The 24,021-nt window shown below is 41.7% G+C and overlaps 1 protein-coding gene across 2 annotated transcripts; it reads right to left on the reverse strand.

Annotated features, from left to right (window-relative positions):
• Positions 1–1,069: 1,069 nt before the first annotated feature.
• On the reverse strand, positions 1,070–22,658 carry PLEKHF2 (pleckstrin homology and FYVE domain containing 2). Of its 2 annotated transcripts, none has more exons than XM_061448066.1 (2): positions 22,498–22,658; positions 1,070–3,369 (listed from the first exon to the last, which is right to left on the reverse strand). In XM_061448066.1, the coding sequence occupies exon 2, from the start codon at positions 3,353–3,355 to the stop codon at positions 2,606–2,608; it is 750 nt and encodes a 249-aa protein (XP_061304050.1). In that variant the 5' UTR covers positions 3,356–3,369; positions 22,498–22,658; the 3' UTR covers positions 1,070–2,605. The 2 variants fall into 2 exon arrangements, with proteins under 2 accessions (XP_061304050.1, XP_061304051.1); XM_061448067.1 differs by lacking the exon at positions 22,498–22,658 and adding an exon at positions 22,082–22,269.
• Positions 22,659–24,021: the final 1,363 nt, after the last annotated feature.

Consider the following 24,021-nt stretch of genomic DNA (forward strand, 5'->3'; position numbering starts at 1 on the left):
GGCTTGAAGCTACACCGTGTATTTGTAAATAAAATAATTTGAAAGAACAAGATCACAAAGTATGAAACGAGCCCTTTCAGGAATTTAAGTACAAGAGAAGTCACTGTTAAGTCCATTTTGTAAAGTTTTAAACTAATATCACTGAGGGATAGGAGTAATACCATAAAACACCTTTTTTTAAAGCTTTCTCAAAAAGTTTGGACCACATACATCAGTTTCAGATGATAACTCCCACATGTACAAGTTGGTTTGGTTACAGCTTCAGGGATCAGTGTGGCACAGTGCAAGTTTCATTCACAGATAAAAAGATATTTGAAGTAGGTACAAGAACATCCTGCAAAATACAGGATATGATCTCTCGGCAACCCTCTTCCCACCCCCTAGAAAGTGCTGAAAAGTAAGCACAATATATAGAAACACAGGGAAAGTACACAGAGACAGACCCTTTAACAAGACAGGTTAATATTTGATAGCTTAAGAAACAATTGCACATGGAAGAAAATACCTGTTAAGTCATCAGAAGCTATGTATAAGAGAGGTTTGTACTTTGATTCTGTATAAAAACTTAGGCTTACAAGTCTCCAGTCCTGAAATATAAATATTGAGAGGTACAAAAAGTAAGCACTATTAACTGGAAGTGCCTTCTCAGAACAGCCCGTCTTCCCCTGCTGCAAGTCACCATTCCCTCATCTTTCAAGGAATAAGTGAATGTAACTACTCATTTCAGCTACTTTTTCAGTGTATACAATTATTTATTGCTTCTCTGGTAATTTTACAGTCTTCCTCATCCCTAGCTCTCCCCTTTTTACGTGTATTTCAAAGTAGATCAAGTGCTCTTGAGTGCTTTTTAAAAAACCTTACTTTTAGAAATTGCTCAAGCTAAAAATATTAATGCAGTTTTCACCTGAAGTGATGTCCTGCAGACTATTCATGCAGAGTGCCTCCCTAAAGATACTAAGTGCATCTTCAGCTACCAGAAATCTCAGACGGCTACAGCTCTGAAGTGCTCTGCTCTTTTTTATATATAGACTGAGATTTACAGCATACAGAAAGGGAGACTAGTGCAATATGCAGCATTGATTGTTTATTCAATAAATATTTAACCCAATTATTGCCAACCAAGGCAAACAGTGCAGAAATTGTCACTCGGAGATATAAAAGTGTAACTTTTTATAAAGTCAGTTGTACATTCATACAACTATTTCAAAGAGGTTTTTCTGCTTCAAAATTGACACTACCATTATAAAAATATAGAAACATAGTATTTGGGGGTTTAACATGTCTTTGCAAATCTAACTTTGACATTTATATGGGAACATGACATTTCTGTATACAAGAACTTATTAAAAATAAAAAAGAATATTATCACAGATATTTTCTGCACTGACGACTTCATTACAGTTCTTAAATACATCTTTCTTGGTCCTGGGTATACATTTAGAATGAAATAACAAGCATCTCACATTTATCCTGAGGTCAGCTGTGTAAAAAGGAAAGCCAATTTTTGTAAGGATACTTGCAGGCTTTTTGTTCAAAATAATGAGGCTCTTTCTAAACAAGCCAATAAAACTCCTGGGGGATGGGGGGAAACCTGACCCTCTCCTCAATGTTTTAAGAAAAAATTTAGTATTATTTTAGGGAGCTATTTCCAAAAATATATAGGCTATCACATCCAAATGCTCTATCACCCAGCTAATGCATTTGCCAAATTTGAAACTTAGAAACTGCTCTGAAAATAAAATATATAAATCCCCATGAAGAGCCACACTAAGCTTCTCATCTCAAGATCCTGAACCTGCAATGCAACTCCTGCTAGGAGAACCCTGCTGCAGCCTGTGGGAATCAACGGAGTCTTGGGGTCTGCCTGCACAGGTGAGAATGTGTGATTTGGGTCTTCATCACCCACCACTGGGTACAGTTATGACCTTATCAAAGCTCCACTTTGAACACAGCAGTTATTTTCAATAGCACCAACAATCTCTCAGATATCGGCATCAGGCAAATACAGACAACACAATAGATGTGTTTCTTCCTGAATCAGCACAATTGGTACAAGGCACTGCTTGGCATAGGAAGTCATAAATAAGAGCAAAACAAGACAATTTCCAAGTTTTGTGACATTTAGGATTGCATGTTATGTCACATTTCAACTCATTATATACCATGGTTAGATAAACACAAGATGGTCTAAGGGATTAACCAAAACATCGCTGTTCCATGTATGCTTAGTCTTCCTCTCCATATCTGGAAAAAAATCCCACTTAACAACATAGCAATATGAAGCATTAGGAAGTATGGGTTGTTAAATTAAGAAAGTACATTTTATTCTCCAATCTTCCACAAAAGTCTAACCTAGACACAAGTATAAGAAGTTGGAAAATATTCTGATAACATTTGCAACAGCCTATCCCTGCAGAGGAGTGAAAAAACTATTGTCTAGAGAATTCATAGATTGAGGCACATTGTAATTGAAGATATTCAGGCATATTTTATGGCTAGAACAGGATTTTTTTTCTGAGGAACCTCACTACAGACTTCCCCAAAAGCAGCTCCATATGGTTTGAAACGAATTGCAACACATGGGAAAAAAAAAAACATCTGGTCCTCAGTCGCTACTGTCTTCATCCTCATCGTCATCAGATACATCATTTAGAGATGATTTAGGCGACTGGCTGTAGGAGTCTGATCTAGTGGACTGGCAAGCAGTCATCTCCCCAGTAGAAAGAAGATCATAGCAGAAGTCGCAAATCCGCACAGGCTTGGAGGACTGGCTTGGGAGCAGGAACCTCTTTTCAGAGCAAGGCCCGCACACGACAAAGCCGCACTTGCGACAGTGGTGACGACGGTTGACGGGCGTGAATTTTGCTTTCTGACAGCGCATGCACACAGTGGCTTCTGAGTCCGGTACCCAGACAGCTGCATGTTCATTGCTAGGAGTCTTCCCGCTTTTGGAAAGCAAATCAGAAACACACTTATTAATGTGGTTCATCCACTCAGACTTTTCTGTAGCGGTGGCAGCATAAACCGCAAAAGACTTTGTTGGTGTTTTGATAAGCCACCCGTTCCGTAAGTCTCCCTCATCCTGGATGGAATCAATAGTGACATTTTCTAGTGGGATTATGTGCTGTTTATTGTATTTCTTCTTCTGGATGACTATATTGCCATAAACAAGAATGTCATTGAACAGGAAGAACTGCCTTGCTTTTGGCTTCTTCCTACACAGCTTTGTTAGTACTCCCTCTCCAATCAGAACACGACCAGGAATAGTCAGGGGTTGACCAGCTGCTCCAAAGCAGTTTTCCACTATACTTATTCTTCTAGTGTTTGCCTCACTGTTTGCCAAGCGATCCACCATCTTTCACAAGTATCCTAAAATCAGAAAAAAAAAAAGTTTGTTATTAGAACAGGACAGATTCAACAGCGCCTTCCCCAAGGAAGGTACCAACCTGCATTTCTTAAAACACCTCACAGACCCTGCTGGCTCAGACGCACTGACTTGGGCTGGATTTAAATAAGTATTAACACTTTAAATACTTATTTAAATAAGTATTAACACTAAAAATTAAAGAATTTTTAGCAACAGATTAGTCTTTTCTTTTTTAAAGCAAAAATGTTCCATCCAGCCGACAGCTATCTTTATCACACAGACAGCACCTGCAGCACTGCACTTGAGAGCTTCTGGCAACAGATGAGAGGTTTCCTCTCCTGTAACATTACTGCATCCTGGTTTAATGTTGTATTTCTCCATATGTTCTATATATCCTTCTGCACCTACTCTGGATGGCAAAAGAAAGTATCATCCATCATTCTAAATTCTAATGACGGAAACATCAACTTAACTGAGTAGCTTGGAGATTCATGTTAGCATTGACACAGCAAACAAAAAATGTACAACTGATATTCACATAGGAAACCACCACAGCCAAGCTCAGTATTGCTCTTTTTTCAGTATGTAAACCTTAAATCATGGGTTAAAACCGTGAATTTACCTACTAAAATCATTTTGTATAGGCCCCAGCTTGCAGCCCCCACCACCTCCTTTCATGACAAACACTGAGCAGAGAGCAGGTCATGGTTGGTGGTCCACCATGCACTTGCTGCTGATGCCTTTTTGCAGGAGCCCCAGTCCCTCACTCCTCACATACTCAAACCACATCTGCAGCCACTATGAGGAGGTGATGTACAGAGGTAGACCAGCACAGAGGACAAGCCACATAGCTCACTATGCTCTCAAGAAACACTAAGCCATCTGCACCAGATGAAAGTCTAGGCAAGAAACCTTCACATTTTAGGAAGTACTGATGAACAAAAGAGTACGTATGTTCCAGTTACGGATTAAAACCATCCCTTGCCATTCCCCAAGTAGCAAGTAAGATTTTCCTCTTATAAGGGTAAGATTCCTAAGGCATCCAACAGGGAACTGAAAATAAGACGTCATTATAGTGATTCACACCTCAGCAAACCACCCTTTTGCCTATCTTTTACCCTAGAGCTAACCAGGCAGAAGTCAGGCAAAGGAAACTCCTGCCAGATCTGCTCCACAAGCTCCTCCTGAGTACGGACATGAACCTGAACCATGAATTTAGAGAGCAAAGAGACAGCTGGCAGAGACAAGTACTAAGGACAGACCTCTCAGCACTTCCTTTCCAGCTACTGCATAGCTGACGCTCACAGCACCGTCTGGTACAACCACTGCTTTGAACAGGCCTGAAGGAGAGCACAGTAGAAAATACTGCAGCGCCTACTGTCTGTGCTTCCCAGCACAACCCCCATTTGAGAAGTCCTCAAAGTCCACCTACCTTTTCTTTTAGATTCACATTGTCTGTCACCAATAAAGTATCAGCCTGTAACTGAGATGAAACTGGGCTGAATCAAGGCTCAAAACTGATGCTGCTCAAGACTCTCTGCTCTGCCATAGCCTGAACCAGGCAATCTTCCCCTGAATCACATCTCAGATACTCCCTTACAAAACCGGGATAGAAATCTGGTGGCAGAAAAACCTCTCATCAGGCTTTATCTAAATCAGTATGTTAACTGTGCTGACACAAATGCACATGGCCAATGTTAAGTGTGATTAAAAGATAATTTATAAGTTACTGCTTTGAGAGTTTAATTAGTTCCACACTAAAACAGTCTGACATGAGGGCTCGTTCAAATACGACTAAACTGACATTTTTTAAGCTCTGCACACAACATCACCTTGTATCAAAGTCTGACACTGAAGACAGGAGAATCTATTAAAGATATTATATATTATCCAGCACTACTTTCAGATTTTGTGCCTTACAGTATTACTTACTGTGTGTGAGTAAAAAAAAAATAAAACCAGTTTTATGGTGAGTGGAATTACAAAGCCACCAAATTTGAAATTATTTTGATCTGCAGAAAGTCTAGACAAAACACAAACTGCCTTCTAAAAACGGTTCAAGAGATGTAATTGCATTGCATCCAGGTACACAGGCAAGTACACCTATGCTATTTCTACCAGGTATCAGTCAAAATAAAACCACGCCGACCTCCATTACTCTGTCCAGTGGCTTGCCATTTGATCAATTATAAAGTATTTTCTTAACAGTAAGTTTAAATCATCTTTGCTGCAAAACATTTTGTTCTTTAATCAGAACAATAATTACTACTGACTTTATTCACCTGTCTGAGGACTGAAATGCTTGTCACCTCTAGAGATAAGATTGGAAGTCCAAGTAGAAGTTAATAAATAAATAAACAAACCCCTGTTATTTCCATCTCATTCACCAGCCCTACTTTTCTGAATCATCACTCCTGTGAAAGCTCTTGAAGCTTTGTCCATCATTCCCTTTAAAAGAGGCCCATAAGTGGACAGTGAACTAAAACCCTAAATCCTTCCGCAACAAACAGCATAAATCAGTATCATCACAGAAGGAAACAAAGCAGAACCACATCAGCTATCAGCCTCCCTCCTTGCTCTCTTGTGCCACTACAGAAGCTACACAGAGAATTAAATCAGAGCTGGTCATCAGCTCTGAGTTTTGATGAGCTCATCAGTTGAGTTTTAGGGCTCAGGTTGGCAGGATAGCTGCAGTGGAGGGATATCATGGAGGGATGGGAGCGAAGATGCTTAGGCAAGTCCTGAATAGAAAGTACATTGGCTTAAACTGATCAGTAAACAGAAGTAATGACAGTATCTTTTTTCTCCCAGAGAACAGCAGAAGACTCAAATTACCTCACAATGATCCTTTTTTCTTTCTTTCAAGCATTCCAAGCACCCATACTTATATACAGACAGGGACATGCAATACTCCCCCACCTCTACATGTTTTATTTGGCATTAAGTTCTACCAAATTTTTTTCCCCTCTCCTATTTTTTTTTAAATATACACCTTCCAACTACCTACTACCACATGGCAAAGGGTAAAACACTTCAGAGTGAGTTTTTTGGTTAAGTGACTGGATTCACTTCTACTACAGCCCTGTCTAATGCAGAGGTGCCACTCTGCAGAAATGCTGCTTGCTTGTCCCAGCTCTTACCTGTCTATGAAGGAGAAAGTACTAAGGAGGGAATACAAAAGATAAAACTAGGAGCTTTCTGATGTGCATTTGCTACAGTCCTAGGCTCAAAACTCAAACTTCAGGTGCTTGGCTGCCAAAGCCCAGGATTTGGAATGAGGGTTATTGTCATTAACTGCCAAATAACCATTCCCACCTGACAACATACTCGCAATAAACAGCCTTTGCAAGCACCAAAGCTGAACCTACAGCTGCTTGGGACTCGGAAAACAAGGTATCTGTCACAGAGTCAGCCTGAAGTTATTTAGTAATACCATGTTCCCTGCGAAGCGGGGAAGGAAACCAGTCAGCAGAGTGCAAAGGGGACAGACCAGAATAATACACTTTTCTGCAGGTTTAAATCAATATGCACAACTTCTAAGCTTACACTTTTTAATGAATTATCTGCAAATTACAGCAAGTTAAATGCCTTTGCTTGTCAACAAGGAGGAACTCCCCTGCCTCCCCCTCCACCAAAAAAAAATACCCACAATCATACTGATCATTCTTAGTGAAGCAAGTTCTTGGTGTGAATTTACAGCGACCTGGAGGAAGCACTCGCTGCTCCACAACTCCAACTCTGCACTCCCTGCCAATAAATAGCAAACTGCGCAAGGTCACCATGAAAGCTTTCAAAATACAAGTCACTGGCAGAAGAAAACGGGGAGAAAAGGCTAAAAGGTTTTAATTAACTGCTCTCTAGGATGGTCTAAGAGAAAACAACTCTCCAGGATCATTTAAGAATCATAATGGCCTGAAACCAAGATACATGACTCCAGAGCTTGTACTGAAGACTGTACTTCCAGCCTGTTGCTGAAAATGATCACTTACTGGACCTGAAGCAAGAATGTGTGGCAAGTTCAGGACTATTAGGAAAGACAAAATAATCGCATCTCTTCTACACTGAAACTTCTGTCTGGAACATCCAACAAACTCTCACCTACCAGCCTCAATTAATGTAGCAAAAGCCACAGACTGCTGATGGATTATTCCACCTTTCCAGGGCATGGGCTGTATTTTCCTGCACCAATAGATTAGACTTTATAAAATGAGCACTCTGACATTTTTCTAAAGTTTTTAGAGAACTAAATATTAAAAATCCATCTGAAATCCTATGCACACTAATGCTCATTCATCTTCACTTGCCTCTTCTGAGAAAAGAAGTATGTCTAGAAATAGATAACTAGAAACTACTTGGAAAGCATCATGATTAGAAATAATAATGGAACATGGAAAAAAAAAGTAGATCAGAAACACAAAAGAGAAGCTATCCCCAAGTCACAAGAATGAGCTAAAGTTACAAGAAGAGGTGCACCTCTTCTCATCAGGAACTGTTACATTAAAATACTGTCTGGACGCACAAAGGAATATTCAAGCCCAAGATATAATTGATAACCTTACACAGCTTTTGGACTGACAAGTCTTTTAGAATTACAAACTTTTCTTAAAGCATATTCAGATATATTCTAAAAGATAAAGGATCTGGGACGAACTGGGTGGCAATATCCTCCTCTCTGCCAGCTAAAACTTTTTTCTGAGCTTTCTACTGCAGGCCACTATAAAAAGCAGTTACTGGATTACGGTCCTCAAGATGCAGAATCTAAAGACCTGATCAAACAAAGCAAGTCCCAGATGATGGCAAATTGCTGAAAACATGTCCCAGATCTTCCCAGAAGCGAGTAAGGAATTAAAGCAGAACCGTGGGCTTCAAAATGACACACTACACAGCCCCACTTCAGGGGAAAGTGGGAGCACCTTACAAATATTTTTGGTTTATGGATGTTATGAAGTAAAAACCCTCAAACTTACTGTTCAGACTTTTTAGCACATTTTATTCCAGTTTCACACTTTTAGCATGTTTGATTCCAGTTTCACACTTTTAGCGTGTTTGATTCCAGTTTCACACTTTTAGCATACAAACTCTCAAAGGTCCCCAGGCCCCTATGCAAAAAGAGACTCCATTTGGCTATAGGGAGCATTAGTCCATCACATCAGATTCATTTTCTGTGTCCAGACTGCAATGTGGTACTAGCTGCTAGTCAAAGCATCACAAAAATAAATCACCTTGTAAGAAAAATTAGCTACGCAGGGCTGCACAGTGAGCAGGGTTTAGCAGCCTTTCCAAATAAACAAACTTCACCTCTCAAAATGCTGCAATTAACTTCAGTTTGACCTCCTCCCCACACACATGCTCTCATTAAGCCCCTTTCATGGTGAAAATGCTGGTCAAAGGCTTTCATCTCTGCAATGTAATACGCTATTTAAAGGCGACAAAGTATTTCATGACACAGAAAGCCCCAGTTTCCATACCATATGCAGAACTGTTTTAACACTAAGCTATTTCTAGTTTTACCCACAAGAAGTTTCTACAGAAGTAACAATTCTGTTATCAAGATATCAAGAGCTTCTTGTTCCCCTCTTTCACTCCAGTTTTACATTTGTACCTGTTGGTGAGAAGCATCATCTTCAAAGTGAGCAAATGTAGACGTTACTGAAACCTCTGCAGAGCTAACAAGTTACCCACTTACCTAAAGCACCACCCCTGCTGAGGGAGTCACATACTTACTATAGTTATTAACATTCCAGGCTTCTGCAGCAGGAAAATAATTCTGTTATGGCTGCTGTGCGCTGACAAGTCATTTCCCACATAATTGTTTCTGCCACTGTATCCTGGTGACCAAACTGACAACTTCCCAGCACTCAATGTTTCTACAGGTCTTACTCAAAATAGGAGAATGTTTCTTTTAAATGCTAGCTCTGCTCCTGATAACAAGGCCAGACTAAACTGCACAGCTGCAGATGAAGACAGCAAGGAACCAACTGAAACTCAAGCAACTCTGACTGACATCATTACACCTAATTGAACAGTAGAAATGTTGTCTACTACTACATTAGCACTGTAGCAGATGGCATGATTACCACAGAGCAGAACCATAGGTAACACAAAGGTGCTGGAGGGGAGAAATGAGATAGAAAAAGCTACTATGGCATAGTGATGCAGACTGTATACAGCTCAGCACAAGAACTTCCTCACACCAGCTCAGTGCATGCTGTCATCACAACCAGCACTCCCTTTAGACTGCAGGACAGGCACAGTAGTTATAAACAAAAGGACAAGGGACACACCTGACTTCCCAAGTTTCTTCAGCAATACAGCAGAACCATCACTCCACTACTTTTTGGCCTGGGCAAGAACAAGTCCTGTCCAGTTCACAGACCCCGCTAACAAATATTAATTAACAAGCACCTAAATTTTAGCATTATTTTTCTTCAACACTCCTTCAAGGGAGGGAAGTGCTATACTGGCCTTGCTGCAACTGCCAGTTCATCTATCAACAGCTGTACAATTAGCAATTAGGTTGTTAACTATTACATTTAACACACTGCATTAATAAAAAACAGGTAGTCTACATGTCTCAGAGCTATGGTATCAAGATGCAGGCAGCTCATCCATTACTACATACATTCACAGTTAAGGTGACAGCTTTAAAGGAAAAAGTGTAAAGGCTCAGAACCAACCACACAGAGGCCCATGCAGTCCTAAAGCTGCAGCAGACCCTGGACACTTCCAAACCAGATTCAGTAAATTGAGTCCAGTTAAAAAAAATAAATAAAAAAAAAAAAGGATCTGGTCACACCATTAGACTGGATGAAATGAGATGCAGATATTGTTACAGTGAAGCAAATGTAGAGAACAGAAAAGAACACTCAGAAACAGAAGAATACAAAAGGAATAAAGAAAGAAAACATAGAAAACATGGTACAGTTTTTTTTCTAAACAAAAGCACATTATATCCTTCCACTCAATAAGCTCCTAAATAATTATCCAGTTGTACAGAACACTGGTACTTAAACCTGCATTTGCACATACAGACTACATCAACAACTATGTTCTACCATGTACATTCAAATTAATACATTTTCCTCCTTGCTTAAAGGTAATGTACATTCCATAATACAAGCCTCTGTTTAGAGTCGCTTAAAAGGCAAAGTTAAAGGTTGTATGATGGCCAAAGTAGAACTGAATCTTGGTTTATTATTATTTAAGCACACAAGTTAAACATACAAGAAAGGTACAGAAGAGCAATACAACTTTTACAGAACAGAAATTGTAAATCTAGGACAGTCAAGTACTATCAGCAGACCAGATATTTAACATTAACTCAGTGACTGCTTTGTAAGATAATTCATCTTTTGGATCTACAGAGAAACTCTCATTACAAACAGTTCATCAGAATCAGTCATTTACAGAGTTACATAGTTTTTCAGTAATAGGCTTCAAGTAAGTGATATACATCATCACAGACCCATTCAGCTTTCCTCTTGCATTTTGTTTATGGAAGGAGGACAAGCTAATTTAACTTAGGGTTGAATAAACACAAACAATTCCGTTACCCAGAACACTCATACATCCCTCCGATTTAAAGCTCTGTCTGAACTGGTAATATCACCACCTTTTGTGGACAAGCTTTCAGGTATGAAGGCATCTTAGTACCATAATACAGTACTCTAATCTCTATTAATATCAGATGTATTACTCTTAAGAGCAACACTTGACTTTCTGCACCATTGCCAAGTAAAACAGTGTAAATTCCTGAAGTGCAATCTGTTTAAGGAAGCTTATCAATGCCTAGTGCTTTGAAAACAGTTTCAGTGTGATAAATTGCTGAACTAAACACACACAGAGCAGATATTCTTCAGTTTCCAATACAAGTCAGAAGAGAAACCAACATAAATTTTAAATCTTACTTTAGCCTCACTAGTTTCACCTCCTACACAGCCTCCAATACATACAGAGAAGGATGATGCCATCGCTTGTCCTGAATGTTTCGCTGTGTCATCTTTGTTGGCAAAATTAAGTTTTCTATGCACTTTTATCTGATTAGCTGTAATCAGAACCCAAGCACACGAGTCAGCACTACCTGTCAAGGACCATAAAGGTAATACCAAGAGCTGGATTAAAGATGACACAGAAATAGTAGCAAGAGATATTTAATTAAACCTTATGTCTATCATTCAATGCGTAGAATAAAATATTGAGGAAAATTAAGTTGTTAGTATCCATTAATGCATTTATAAATTCATTTATATTTCATTTCATTACGATTAAATACATCTGTTATAATTAACTGCAGGGGTTTTAGTATTAATTTTATCATATATATATCCATTATTCACCAGTTGCTTTTTACAAATCAGTAAAAAGACCAATTTGACCATAAAGTTAAGTGAAATTAGAAGAAATTTCATCAAAAAAAAAAATGTTGAGAGGAGATAGGAGTATGACAAATGTTTTCTAAAGGTCTTTACTACTGCTAAAAGCTGACATGACATAGCACCTAAATGCCTATAGTGTGATGGAGCTGGCTGTCCTGGATGCTATTTAAAACATCAGATGACAACAACTGTCAGTTAAAGAGAAATACAGCCTTCTAACAAGCAGATCTCCAAGAATCCTCTTCACAAAAGTATTTCCCCCGAGTGCTGTATTTAACAAACTCTCTTGCTATCAGTACTGGAGTGAGCTGATGAGGAGGACACAAAGGATAACCCTGATGGTGTCTAAAAGATACAAGTATCAAGGATGACAAAAAAAAAGCTACATCACAATACTGTAAAGAAATAAGAAGGACCAAGAGATTAAAGAGACTGGATCAAGGTAGAAATGACATCAGGAAAGGAGGCAAGAAGATAGCTTCGAAGTTCTTCAACATAGTCTTTACCCACAATTACTTTTGACTAACCTGGCTACTGGCTGCAGCATTCAGAAAGGTACCAGTAACAGGACAGAAACTGACTTGATTTACAGACACAAAAAATAAATTAAAAAATTACCTTTTCCTTGAGGAAACATATTCTGTCACCTCTTTGCACCATTTTTCACACCCTTATTGATTACTGACATTTATTAAAGTCAAAAAGGCAGCAAGATAAAACACCAGAAAAGGATGGTGGCAATGCCAAAACTGCTTTGTATCATTCTAAGGAAGCAAAGATGCTTGTGGTATCTTTGTCCAAACACTATAGAGAGAACAATATAAGCATCTACCAATACTACACTAGGAGGAAAGCAGAACAGATGATACTGTGGACCTCTCTCAAGTCTCATTTCTATGATTCTCAGTGCAATGTTTTCTACATGAATGTGATTTTTGTTTTTCTTCCTCCACTGTGAAGAAATGGCTTCCTGCATTGCACAAGGCTGTGGAGCAATGGCTGTGGTGTGGGGAATCGCAGATGAGCTCACTCCCTTACTGGTATACCCAATACAGACCAGCAGTCTTTACCTTTCATTTGTCTCAGCCTGTTCAGTGATTTTCTGGCACCAGCCAGAGACTGGCAGAAACCACGCTGGAAATAAGTTAACAACAACAATGTTCCTTCGTACTACAGGACCTGTGAATACTTTGCCTTGCCAGTACTTCAGAAATCTTTATATTATTTCTCAGTCCAGAATTTAGTCATGTGCAATGCATCAGAATAGCAAATGCATGTGTTTGTCTCGTCAGATGTCATCATAAACCTACAATTACCATAATAACCCAGACAGATCTGTTCAGGTTTTGTTTCTAAACTGCTGCAAACAACTGTCACCAAATCTAGTCCCCCCTCTTCTTGAAGGCAGAAGGTTGACACCCCTATTTTAACTGCCTAACACCTTACAGTTTAGTAATTCTTTGAATACATTGCAGTTTATTTTAGTATACTCTCATTCCCTACTTCCAAGGAAGAATTGCCATCCCATTTTAATTGACCAGTTGTGTGAGAATCACTCACAGAATACAAATGATTCAAATGATTCTAAATTAAGAACAAAAAAAAAAAAAAGGCTTTATTATCAAATCTGCATGGCAAGTGCATTACTTTTCAAATTTGCAGTAGCCATTGCCCAACTGAGCTAGGAATGCCTGGAGAGGCCAACTCCATGTTGGGGATGGAGATAATTTCTAGGCAGATCTTTCAAGATGTGTGACCTTGTATTCCCCAACCCACACAGAAGCTAGCTTGGGTACAGAAAACTATTTTTAGCAAAAGACTAGCTGTTTTGCCAAGCAGCATATGCATTAGCACAGCAAGAGCAGAGCAATGCTAGTATACCATCCAGAACATTCTGCTGCAGTTAGCATGCTGCCCGACCTACTGTATGCAGGCAAAACCATCCAAGTTCTGCACATCAGTGTCTTACTAGGTTTGGTATTTAACACAATAAACCTCAGCTAGAAAGAGAGTACCAATTTAACCTGCTTGTAAACAGAAAGACAAGCTCCCATGTCCTGAAGGAGTTGTAATGCTCCATAATCACAGAGGAGGCTGAAGGCAAACAAAGGCATGCGGAAGCAGGCTGCCCCACCAGACAAGCTGGGGCAGTTCACCACCTTGGCTGTAATGCCACATGCCGCAATGCCAGCACCCCCGCTCCAAGCAAGAAACGTGGCACCCATTAATGGGAAACAGAGACCCAGGACTGCTGAGTTTCAAAGCTTTTTCCACCACCTTCTCCTGTTTGGCAGTAACAGAATATATGGAGGAAGGAAACCTCTGCAGCACTAAAGGCTTTGCACCACAAAGTATGTTATCAGGAGAGCCTCAATCTACTCCTATACCAGCTGAAAGTGGTTGTTTTTAACTTCTGTTCCCAGTTTCACCGGAAGAAGTCCCCAAATGCATCTTAGGGGAGAAGAGGCTTCACTACAGAAGCCCAGGTGCAGCATTCTTGTAAGAGATCCAGCTTTTAAATTAAATCAGCTGCTTATTACCACTGTCAAGCTTCTATTTATAATAAACCATAGTAGCAGATACTGTTTGTGTCTGCTGGCATGAGAGAGACAGAGCTGCTGCTGGAAAGAAGTTCTTCTCCCACCTGGTAGTCAAAGGCTGGAGCAAACAGTAACTTCCTTAACTTGTTTCATCTCCATGTCCTTACCCATCTACTGACAATCTGAGCACTCCCCAAGCACTGATACAGGCTTACACGGCTCTGAACAGTACTGCCAGCCCAACTGGTGCCATTTGAATGGGAAAATTCTGACCACCTTTCAAGATGTGAAAGGTGAGGTAGCCAGCATGTGCATGTGGAAAGCATGTAATGACTAGGATTAAAGGAATTTAAAAAACAGCAGAAAAACCCACAGCACACAGCCACACAACCCTGAAAGCTTGAGCTCTGCAACTGAGGTGAACAGGCAGGCCTGACCCACCATGGACAGTGTTTCCAATTTGACACCAATCTGTCAAAGCACATAAAGCAAGATCCAGGCAACTATGGGTATATCAAATACTCCCAGCTGTCGGCATACTCACAGATAGAAGTAGAAAGACTGAGGTTTTGTATGTTTGTATATATACAAACTAGATATTTATAAACTATAAACATACATGAGCAATTTTATATTAATCAACAAACAATGAACTGAAAAAAGCCCAATACTCAGATCAAATCTTTGCTGTCATGGGAAAATACACCCTAGCATTCTGACCTGCCATTTGCATGTATTAGGAGCACTACCAGTGGTTAGCTTAGCCTCTGGTGTTAGCAAACTCTATCTTTCACCTTAGCCAAAGCACTGGGAACATACAACACAATGTGGTTTCAAAACCAGCTTCTGAAGATCTTGAAGCCAAAAGAGTTGAGGTTCCATATGAAGCTCTCCACAGCTCTGAGTAGCTAAAGGCCATCAGAAGGATAGCAGACAACAAACCAACACCTTGGAAATGTGCCAGAAGAGTCAAGGGCAGAGGCCTGGGACCATGCTCCAGATCAAGAAACTCCAGCAGATACGAATCCCACATGCAGGGTCAGTGCCTAAAAGATCACTCAATCAGGCTGCAATACCAAACACTGGAACACATTTTTCTGTTTACAGTTTATGTTTTCTACTCCAATTGTTTAGCTGTTTAAAGAGTCTCCCCAGCCAATGTTATTTTCCAGTTTGGCAGCAGTTTTCCTACCCCTCCCTTCCAGGCTGCCTGACAGGCACTGCGTGTCTCCTTCCCATCCGATATGCTGCCTGCAAAAGAACAGCTTCACTGCTGACAGCCCACTTCAGCAGCACTGGGTACCCATCTGGGCTTGCAAACAATGTGACATACATAAATACTACTACACTTGACATGAAATGGACATTGGGTGAGGGACATGAAAACTCAAAGAGATCTGACCAATTTCAGAGCAAGCTAGATACTACCTTTATTCTTGCCAACGCAGCACAGTGACGAGAATCCACAGCATCATCTTTAAATCTGGAAACAGACTTAATTAAATTCTTTCAGGGAAGGGACACAACATCATTAGAACAGAAAAAACAGATCCAGATACAGCTGTCCTAAAAAAAAACCCAAAGCGTTGCTAAATCCATCTTGCAAGCAGGCTCTCCAAAACAAGACTGGTTGTGTGGTTTGTTGTTACGGATTATTGTATTTAGAGCACACACAGAGGTAACTTGCCAACAGCTATCTAGACTGTCTCCCCATAAGCACGAAAAAGAAGACTTAGTCTTAAATATTATTTGCCAGGATCCCTCTTGCAGAATCTTTAACCTACAAGTAGAGAACATTTACAGAAGCATTTCCAATGAGTATCTCTTACAGAATCATAGAATAGTTTGGTCAAAGATCATCTAGTCCAACCCCTCTGCAATGAGCAGGGACAACTTCAGCTAGATCAGGTTGCCCAGTAGCACAACCAGCCTGGCCTTGAATGTCTCCAGGGATGGCGCATCCTGGAATGAACAGGGCAACCTGTTCCAGTATTTTTGCCATCCTCATTGTAAAGAGTTTTTCCCACACATCCAACCTGAACCTCCCCTCTTTTATTTTAAAACCATCACCCCTCATCCTATTGCAACAGGCCCAGCTAAAAAGTCTCTCTCCATCTTTCTTATACACCCCTTTTAAGAACTAAAAGCTGCAATAAGGTCTCCCTGGAGTCTTCTGCAGGCTGAACTTTCGCAGCCTTTCCTCACAGGAAAGGTGATCCATCCCTCTGATTTTGTGGCCCTTCTCTGGACCAGCTCCAACAGGTCCATTTCTTGTGCTGAGGACTCCAGAGCTGGATCTAGTACTCCAGGTGGGGTCCCAGCAGAGTGGAGGGGCAGAATCACCTCCCTTGACCTGCTAACCATGCTCCTTTGGATATGGCCCAAGATGCAGCTGGCTTTCGGGGCTGCAAGCACACACTGCCAGCTCATAGCCAACCTTTCATCCACTGGTACTCCCAAGTCCTTCTCTGCAGGACTGCTCTCAGTCTCTTCATCCCTCAAGCCTGTATTAATACCAGGGTTGCCCCAAACCAGGTACAGGACCTTGCACTTGGCCCCACTGAACCTCATGAGGTTTGCCTGGGCCCACCCCTTGAGCCTGTCCAAGTCCCTCTGGATAGTTTCCCATCCCTCAGGCATGTCAACTGCACCACTCAGCCTGGTGTCATTTTGCACAAGTATACACTAAAACCAGCACCACCTAGATTTCAGAGCACCTTCATATTTTAACACTTCAAAGCTTCCAGAACATCTCCACGTTCAAAAAGCTTCATCAAGTTAACAGAATTCTATTTTCCCTTTCTTCATGAATGCATAGACTAATGACATGCCTGACTTCGTTCACTGGCTTACACCTTTTTAAGGTGCACAGGTACCTAAACCAGTTAGTGTTAGGAAAAAAAAAGTTTTCTGTTTTAAGTTGTCTTTAGTTCACTACTATAATCATATACTGAACTTTAACAGTCTAACAAGGACCAGGCTATAGGTGATTGATTATAGCATGAACAAGCTATGAGTCACCAAGTAGTCAACGTTAGGCAAGAGCTATTAATTACCTACAAATATCTGCAACACAATAGGAATTTGCTGTTTTAAAATATACTACCTAAATGTAAAGTTTTCCCAGGCAGTCTCAGTTTACAAGCGTAGCAGCATAACCACATCATCACTATCTCATTTTTATCATATCAGTATTATTTCCCCATGTGTGTGTCCTTTAAATTCACGTATCCTGTTGTTACAGGAAGAGAAGATTCGCAATGAAGAGGTTTCTTTTATCAGCTCACTAATTCCAAGCATTTCCACAAAACTAAACAAAACACAAGCCAAGTAATAACACCCAGCCTTCTCCTCTGACCAGGTGCAGTCACCTCAACTTGCTGCTGGCTCTTAACCTAAATAAGTTCGGAAATCTCCACTTCAGGGGGAAAACCTCATGCTGCTTTACACTGCAGAAAGCCTTTCAGGAGGCAAGGCAGCTGGCCACTAACTAGCATGGTCAGACAAAGCACTTCTACAGCACATTTTCTATATTACAGCAGGAAAACCAGAATATTCAGACATACTTAGTTCCTTAAGCTTCTAACTCCTTACAAAAAAAGAGAGTCAAGCAATTTCTAGCACTAGTTTACCAGCACGAACAGACTAAGGGCACATATGGCAGGCTGCAGGGATTCTTTTTGCTACCATTTAAACCTCCTGAAACAAGTTGCTTAAATCAGTACCAAAAAAAAGTCTCAGGCCCCAGCAGCCATGTGCACAGCAGGGCTGTCACCATGCTGCAACCTCCAGCACAGCAGAAACAAGGGGCTGAAACACAGCTTGGGGCTTGGAATCAAAGCACATGTTGTGATTTTCAGGAAACTGGACAACACTGAAGTGCTGTAATCATGGACCTGTCACTGTCACCCCCAGCAATATTTAAAATGTATTTAACCTGCAATTTAAAATACATAAGCCAATAATCCAAGTGTTGAATTGCTCTTTCTTGAGCAAGGGACATAAGCCCTTTTTATAACAAATACCTAGTGAAAGATGGTCAAAAAAAAAACCCAACATCTGACAGCCATTGTCAAAAAGGAAAGCTTTAGCAATGGTAAACGAAGTTTGTCAATCTTCAGTGTAACCAGCTTTTCAGCCAGAAACCTGTGTGTTAAAAGGGCAGTCCATGTGCCTCCATGCTGCTAACCTAGATCAGAATGGGAAAGAGGGAAGAGAAAAAAAAAATTAACAAAACCAAAATCTCACTGTCACAGCCTTCAGAACAGAAGTGCACTAAAACTCAGTCTCAGAAGTTTTACATGACTGAGAATTCACAGCTAAGTTAGGAGAGATTTAAAGCAGAAGGGGGGGGGGGAGGGTCATTTCCTGAAACAACCCCATAATCACAGCAGCTTACTGTAGGTGGCCTTCCTGGGAAATGCACTCACTGGCCTTTTTGCCTTTTACTGCTTGTCAAATACATTTGATGCATTTTAAAGTTATAGAGAAAGCACTTTGAGTACAGACATTAGAGCACTCAGCACAAACCAGACCTCCAAGTGCAATAAACAGCACCCAGAATACCGCAGGGGCTCGTGCTCCCCCTGAGTCCCATCTAACAGGCCATTTTCCTTTGCTCTCAGGCCCTTACTGCATAGCAAAGATGACATGATCTACATGAAACCTTGAGAACTGCACAAAGGTCTGCACTGGAGTTAACCTGCACAGCAAACTGTTCTGAGAAAGATGCTGCCTGACAACCTGAACAGCAGTGTGTATGGTGCACTCTTTAATATTTATTTGCATTAACAAATTATGCATACACTTTAGAAATGTAAATGTCAAAGAACATGCTGTAGCTTTTCCTTTTGCAGAAGGCATGCTATGTACTTAAAAGCAAAACAATTACCTGTAGGTAATATATACCACTTGAGGTACAAGAGGTACCTAGTGAAAACTAAAGCTGCTGACAGCATGACTGGATACATCTAGAAACCTCCCTGAATCTATTTCAATCAGTATAGCTTCTCAAAGCATTGCATCTCACTGCAGTAACTAACTGCTTGAATGTGGTCTTACATTCAGGAACAGGAGGTGGAGGGGATATAGAGAGAACATTCCTCTATTTGAAATCTTTAATTTTCAATTGTTTTTTCTTCTTTTACACTTGTACAAAATGCCCAAATCCTGCTATATTACATACACAATATGCTTAACACTGTTTTGCTGCAAAACATAATGATGCAAAGAGGAAAAAAAAAAAAGCCACTCCTAAATATTATTTTAATCCTTAAATTACTTACAATCACTAACAGGCTAAAAAAAAAACCACACCACCATATAAAGCATCATTATGTCCAAGGTGGCAACACTCTTGCCTAGTAACGTAACTTTAAAATTTAAAGTAAACATATGAGCGCATTTTTGACTATGTAGTATTAAAGTGGCAGCCTGAAAAACATCAAGTACTCTTCTGTTCAGTAACACTTCCGCACAATAATGTTTATTTTCCTAAAAGGAGAATCTCTGTCCTACAACTCTCCATCAAGCCACTCCTCATGTGAGCAGACTCATTTATTTCAACAAGACTACTCATGTGGCTCAGTCTGCAGGACTCTACTTGCCAACACAGCTTTCATCACATCTTATAGCTTACGACATCAAAATAATCTGTAGCACAGTAAACATGTTCCACCACACCTACCTACAGAGTAGCTTTTTACTCCCCTCAACTGTAAAAACAAGTCCTCTGCTAAATCATGACAACCAAAGGTATTCTACAAACCTAGAAAGGGAGAAAGTTTTACCTACACCGTTCTATTTCAAAAGCGTGGGGTTTTTTTATCTTACATATTCTCTTTCAGAACAATGTACAGATTATCAAACTTGTATCAAATTACTGAATTAATCCCTGAAAGCAGTAAAATATACAGGCATCATCTATAATTTTTAAAAATTACATCAATAGAAAAGTAAGTATGAACATTAACAGAGCTTGGAATAAACCACAAATGTACCTTTAGAACCTGAAGCAGTAGAGAGTAAGATTTAATTTCTTAATAAAAAAAAAAAAAAATTCAAGAGGTCAACTTTCTTACCTACCAACATCTAAGAAATGTATTCATTGCTAAGAGATGTGGCCAAACTCTGCCATATCACGCCTCACCTGAGACTGCAGTTCCATCTCTCTTTACTGCTCTGGAATCTTCCACATCCACTAACCCTAACAGTGAAACCTAAGTCACTGCGTTGTTTGAATTAAACAACCATTTTACCGATTATATTTTCTGTAAACTAAAGCACTTCAGGATATTACAGGCAAATCTTCTATTAGTCCAGGAATGTACATAATACTAGAGTTAAGCCTTAGCCCATAATGTAAAGGAAACAGAACACAGCTCTTGCTAAGAATTATTTCATCACTTTATCTAGTGAAAACTTGCTTCTAGGTGAAAAGACACTACTCTGTCTCCTTCTGGAGAGTAAGGCAGAGAAAGCTGATCCAGCTTCTCCAGCTCCAAATTTCTACTCACCCATTTTCATTTAGCATTTAAGGGACTCCTTATGTGTGTTTCTGTGCAGAGCAAAACACACTCCAAAAGGCATGTGGCTGATTTGCATTCAGAAACGAGAATTCAGGACTCAGTCTCACAACACTTCACTTTCACTGCTGTTATAGCACTAGCAGCACAGCACTAGAACACTTAGGAAAATGTTATTTAACAAACCGAGCTGATATACACGACATTTAACTACACAGGGATTCTTATTTCTCACTCAATTAATCAATAATACTTAGATTATATAGGTTAAAAGCAAGAACATTGCTTTCTGGGCTAAAGAACCAATTCCTTTCTGCATGTTGATGACTGCTTACAAAGCAAATCATTCATAGGGTTTAAGCACTGATTACAGTGTTATCTTTAAAAACTTCCCTTCTTTCAGGTAGCCATCCCTAAAATAATAAACAAGTCTTGGAAGCTCTCTATTTTTGGAAATAGGAAATGGCAATCTCAGTTCTGAAACTGATCCTAGCGCTGTGACTTTGATTTTAGACTCACTTTGCCTACTGCATTAACCTCATCCGAACTTAAGCTGTTACGCACACTACAGCCTCGGATGTAGTATGTCAAATAAGCATCAAACCCTACAGTAACTACTCAGCACACTGGACCCCTAGTTAGGACTTAATGATGCTTCTGGAACCACTCAATTCAATCAAAATCCAGGCAAAGGAGTCCTTTAAGATATAACAGGTCTGTCTGGTTATCAGCACTCGCTGCACTGCCGCTCGACGTTAAAACTTGCGCGGCAGCAGTTTCACGGCGCGGGGACAAAGCCGGTGCCCGGCCGCGCTGCTCCGCCCGCTCTCCCAGCGCTCCCTTGCCAAGACGAGCAATTTTTCCATTTATAAACATCGCTGTCTGTGCACAGAGGACTTCAAATGAGACGAGAGGAAAACCATGTGGCTGTGTTTTCCTGAGCCGCTTTCAGACAACAGCCACATATGTCTTCAGCAGAGCAGTCACGTTCCTCTCCTAACCGAGTTTCACAGCAAAACACCCCAGCACCTCACGCCGCTCGCGGTTCCGCTGCTCTCTTTGCACCACAGCACCAAGACTGTGCAGGGGTTTCGCTCCGAGCTGGGCACGGCTAGCAGCGCTCACCCGGCGGCGGGGTGCGCCGCAGGGCCGCCAGGGAAGGAAGCGCCCTCCGCCCCAGCCAGACGCGTCCCGTCCCGTCCCTCCACCCCACAGTAAGCGGCCGCCGCCCGGGCCTCGGCGCCGGTCACGAGTTGGGCAGTTTCGGGCACTTACGTAACACGGCGGGGCCACTGTTGTTTCCCCCCAAGCTCCTTCCCCAGACCCCGCAACTCCCGCAGAGCCCTGGGACAAGCCAGCGCCAACCGCCGCCCCTCTCCTCCACGGATCCTTCCCCTCACTGCCGCCTCCCTCCCGGCGGCGGGAAGCAGCAATACCACCGCGGGCGGGCGGCTGGGAGCGCCCCAGCGGGACAGCCCCGCACGGCAGCCGCCAGCGGAGCCCAGCGCCGCCTCCCGCCGGCGGAGCTCGTTCCCCACCAGGCAACCCCTGGCTCACAACATGGCCGCGAAAAATCGGCCGGAGCCCCAGCGGGGAATTACTCCGCGTGGAAAGTTTCCCTCTCCGTCCCCGACCTGCCCCAGCCGCCGACCACCCACCAGCCGGGACACAACCGGTACCGCACTGCTCACCCAGCGCCCTCCACTCCGCCTGCCGCCCCAGCGCCTGGCCGCCACCCTCTCTGCACACCGAGGCGATCATACACCCCACCGCCGGGGGACGGGCTCCGTGATACCGCCCGCGCGGGGCGGGGCCGCCGCCATCTTGGGAGGAGCCGGGCGGCGGGAAGGGCTGAGGTGATTCCACAGTGGGCGGTTGAGCGGTGGGGTAGGCCCTGAGGAGCTGCGGGCGCCTCGGCACATGAGTGGCACCTCGTGGATGAGGGACTGTGAGGACACGAGAGTTACCTCAGGTTTTTTGTTGAAATCCCCATATTCCCATTCCTTCTACACCATCCCGGGTCCATAGTTTGTGTCCGTTGCTCTAAGCATGCTTTCCCAGAAGTAAATAGGGATGGTCATGTTTTCCATTACCTCTTTCTACACAGAACGCATAAGGGAGTTATTAACATAGAATCATAGAATCATCTGGGTTGGAAAAGACCTTTAAGATCATTGAGTCCAATCTTTACCTAAAGACTGCCAAGACCACCACTGAACCATGTCAGTGTTTCAGTTTGAATAGTTTCTGGTCAGCTTGGAGAAACCATGGCAGGTCTGCCAGCACAGCTCCCACCAGAAGCTGCTGGAACCATCAACACAAGGATCCCCTTCCCTCCTTTCCATTACAGTTTTTAATGTCTACACATCAAGTCATCCAGAGCAGGGCTTTCCAGATCTGGCTGATCAGTAGCTGATACGGCCCTTCTAAGATTCCCAGGCACTGATGGCTGCTACCAGAACGGGAGCATGGCTGGGGTGTTTGGGGAGCTGTGGAGCAGGAGGGAAGGGGGCACAGCTGCCCTCTTTCAGTGTTAGCTCCATGCACTGCTCTGTACTGCTCTGGTGCCAAAGTCTGTGCTCTGGAAAATGGCCTGAGGTGCTTTTTCTTAAGACAGTTCCACTTAAATGCAATATAGCAGGGCTTCATTTCCCACATTTCACATTAATGAGCAATAATGTGGTTGGATTCTGTGGGGAAAAAAATAAGAGTATTTAGACTGGGGGGCTTTCCAGTGGTGATAATGAACCCAATGAAGTTTCTGAATTTCATCTTAATTTTTTACCCCACCTCAGACAGGGACATGGATAGACAACAGTGGACTGTGATGAAAAGCCAAGAAACTAAGATTGCGCAGGTGAAGGAGAGCAAATCTCTCACCAAGTCAAGAAACCCATGCAAGCCACGTAGATTCTATGCAGAAAGGAAGCAATAGCTAGAATATGAAGCATGCATTAAAAACATTTAATATCAATACTATTTATTTCTCTAAACAATACTGTGGTAGCATTTTAAGCTGTGCTGTTGTCGTGGTTTAAACCCAGTCAGGCAACTTGTTCGCTCACTCCCAGTGAGTGTTGCTGGGCTGACAGCAATCGAGCCCCCCCCCCCGGGCTCTCCCGGAGAAACATGACTGCTACTGCTGAACCCAGGACAGCTGTAGACACATATATGTTGCCTGTCAACAAATTTATTTTTTTAGAGCATTTCTGTGA

The sequence above is a fragment of the Pezoporus flaviventris genome, unplaced genomic scaffold, assembly GCF_033815535.1.
Source record: "Pezoporus flaviventris isolate CSIRO_AGI_PZ_B2104156 unplaced genomic scaffold, CSIRO_AGI_Pfla_v1 ptg000007l, whole genome shotgun sequence".
Taxonomy (NCBI): domain Eukaryota; kingdom Metazoa; phylum Chordata; class Aves; order Psittaciformes; family Psittacidae; genus Pezoporus; species Pezoporus flaviventris.

Bases quoted from the DNA above. Each gene is read 5' to 3' on its own strand.
- PLEKHF2 (XM_061448066.1), bottom strand. From the start codon at position 3,355: ATGGTGGATCGCTTGGCAAACAGTGAGGCAAACACTAGAAGAATAAGT.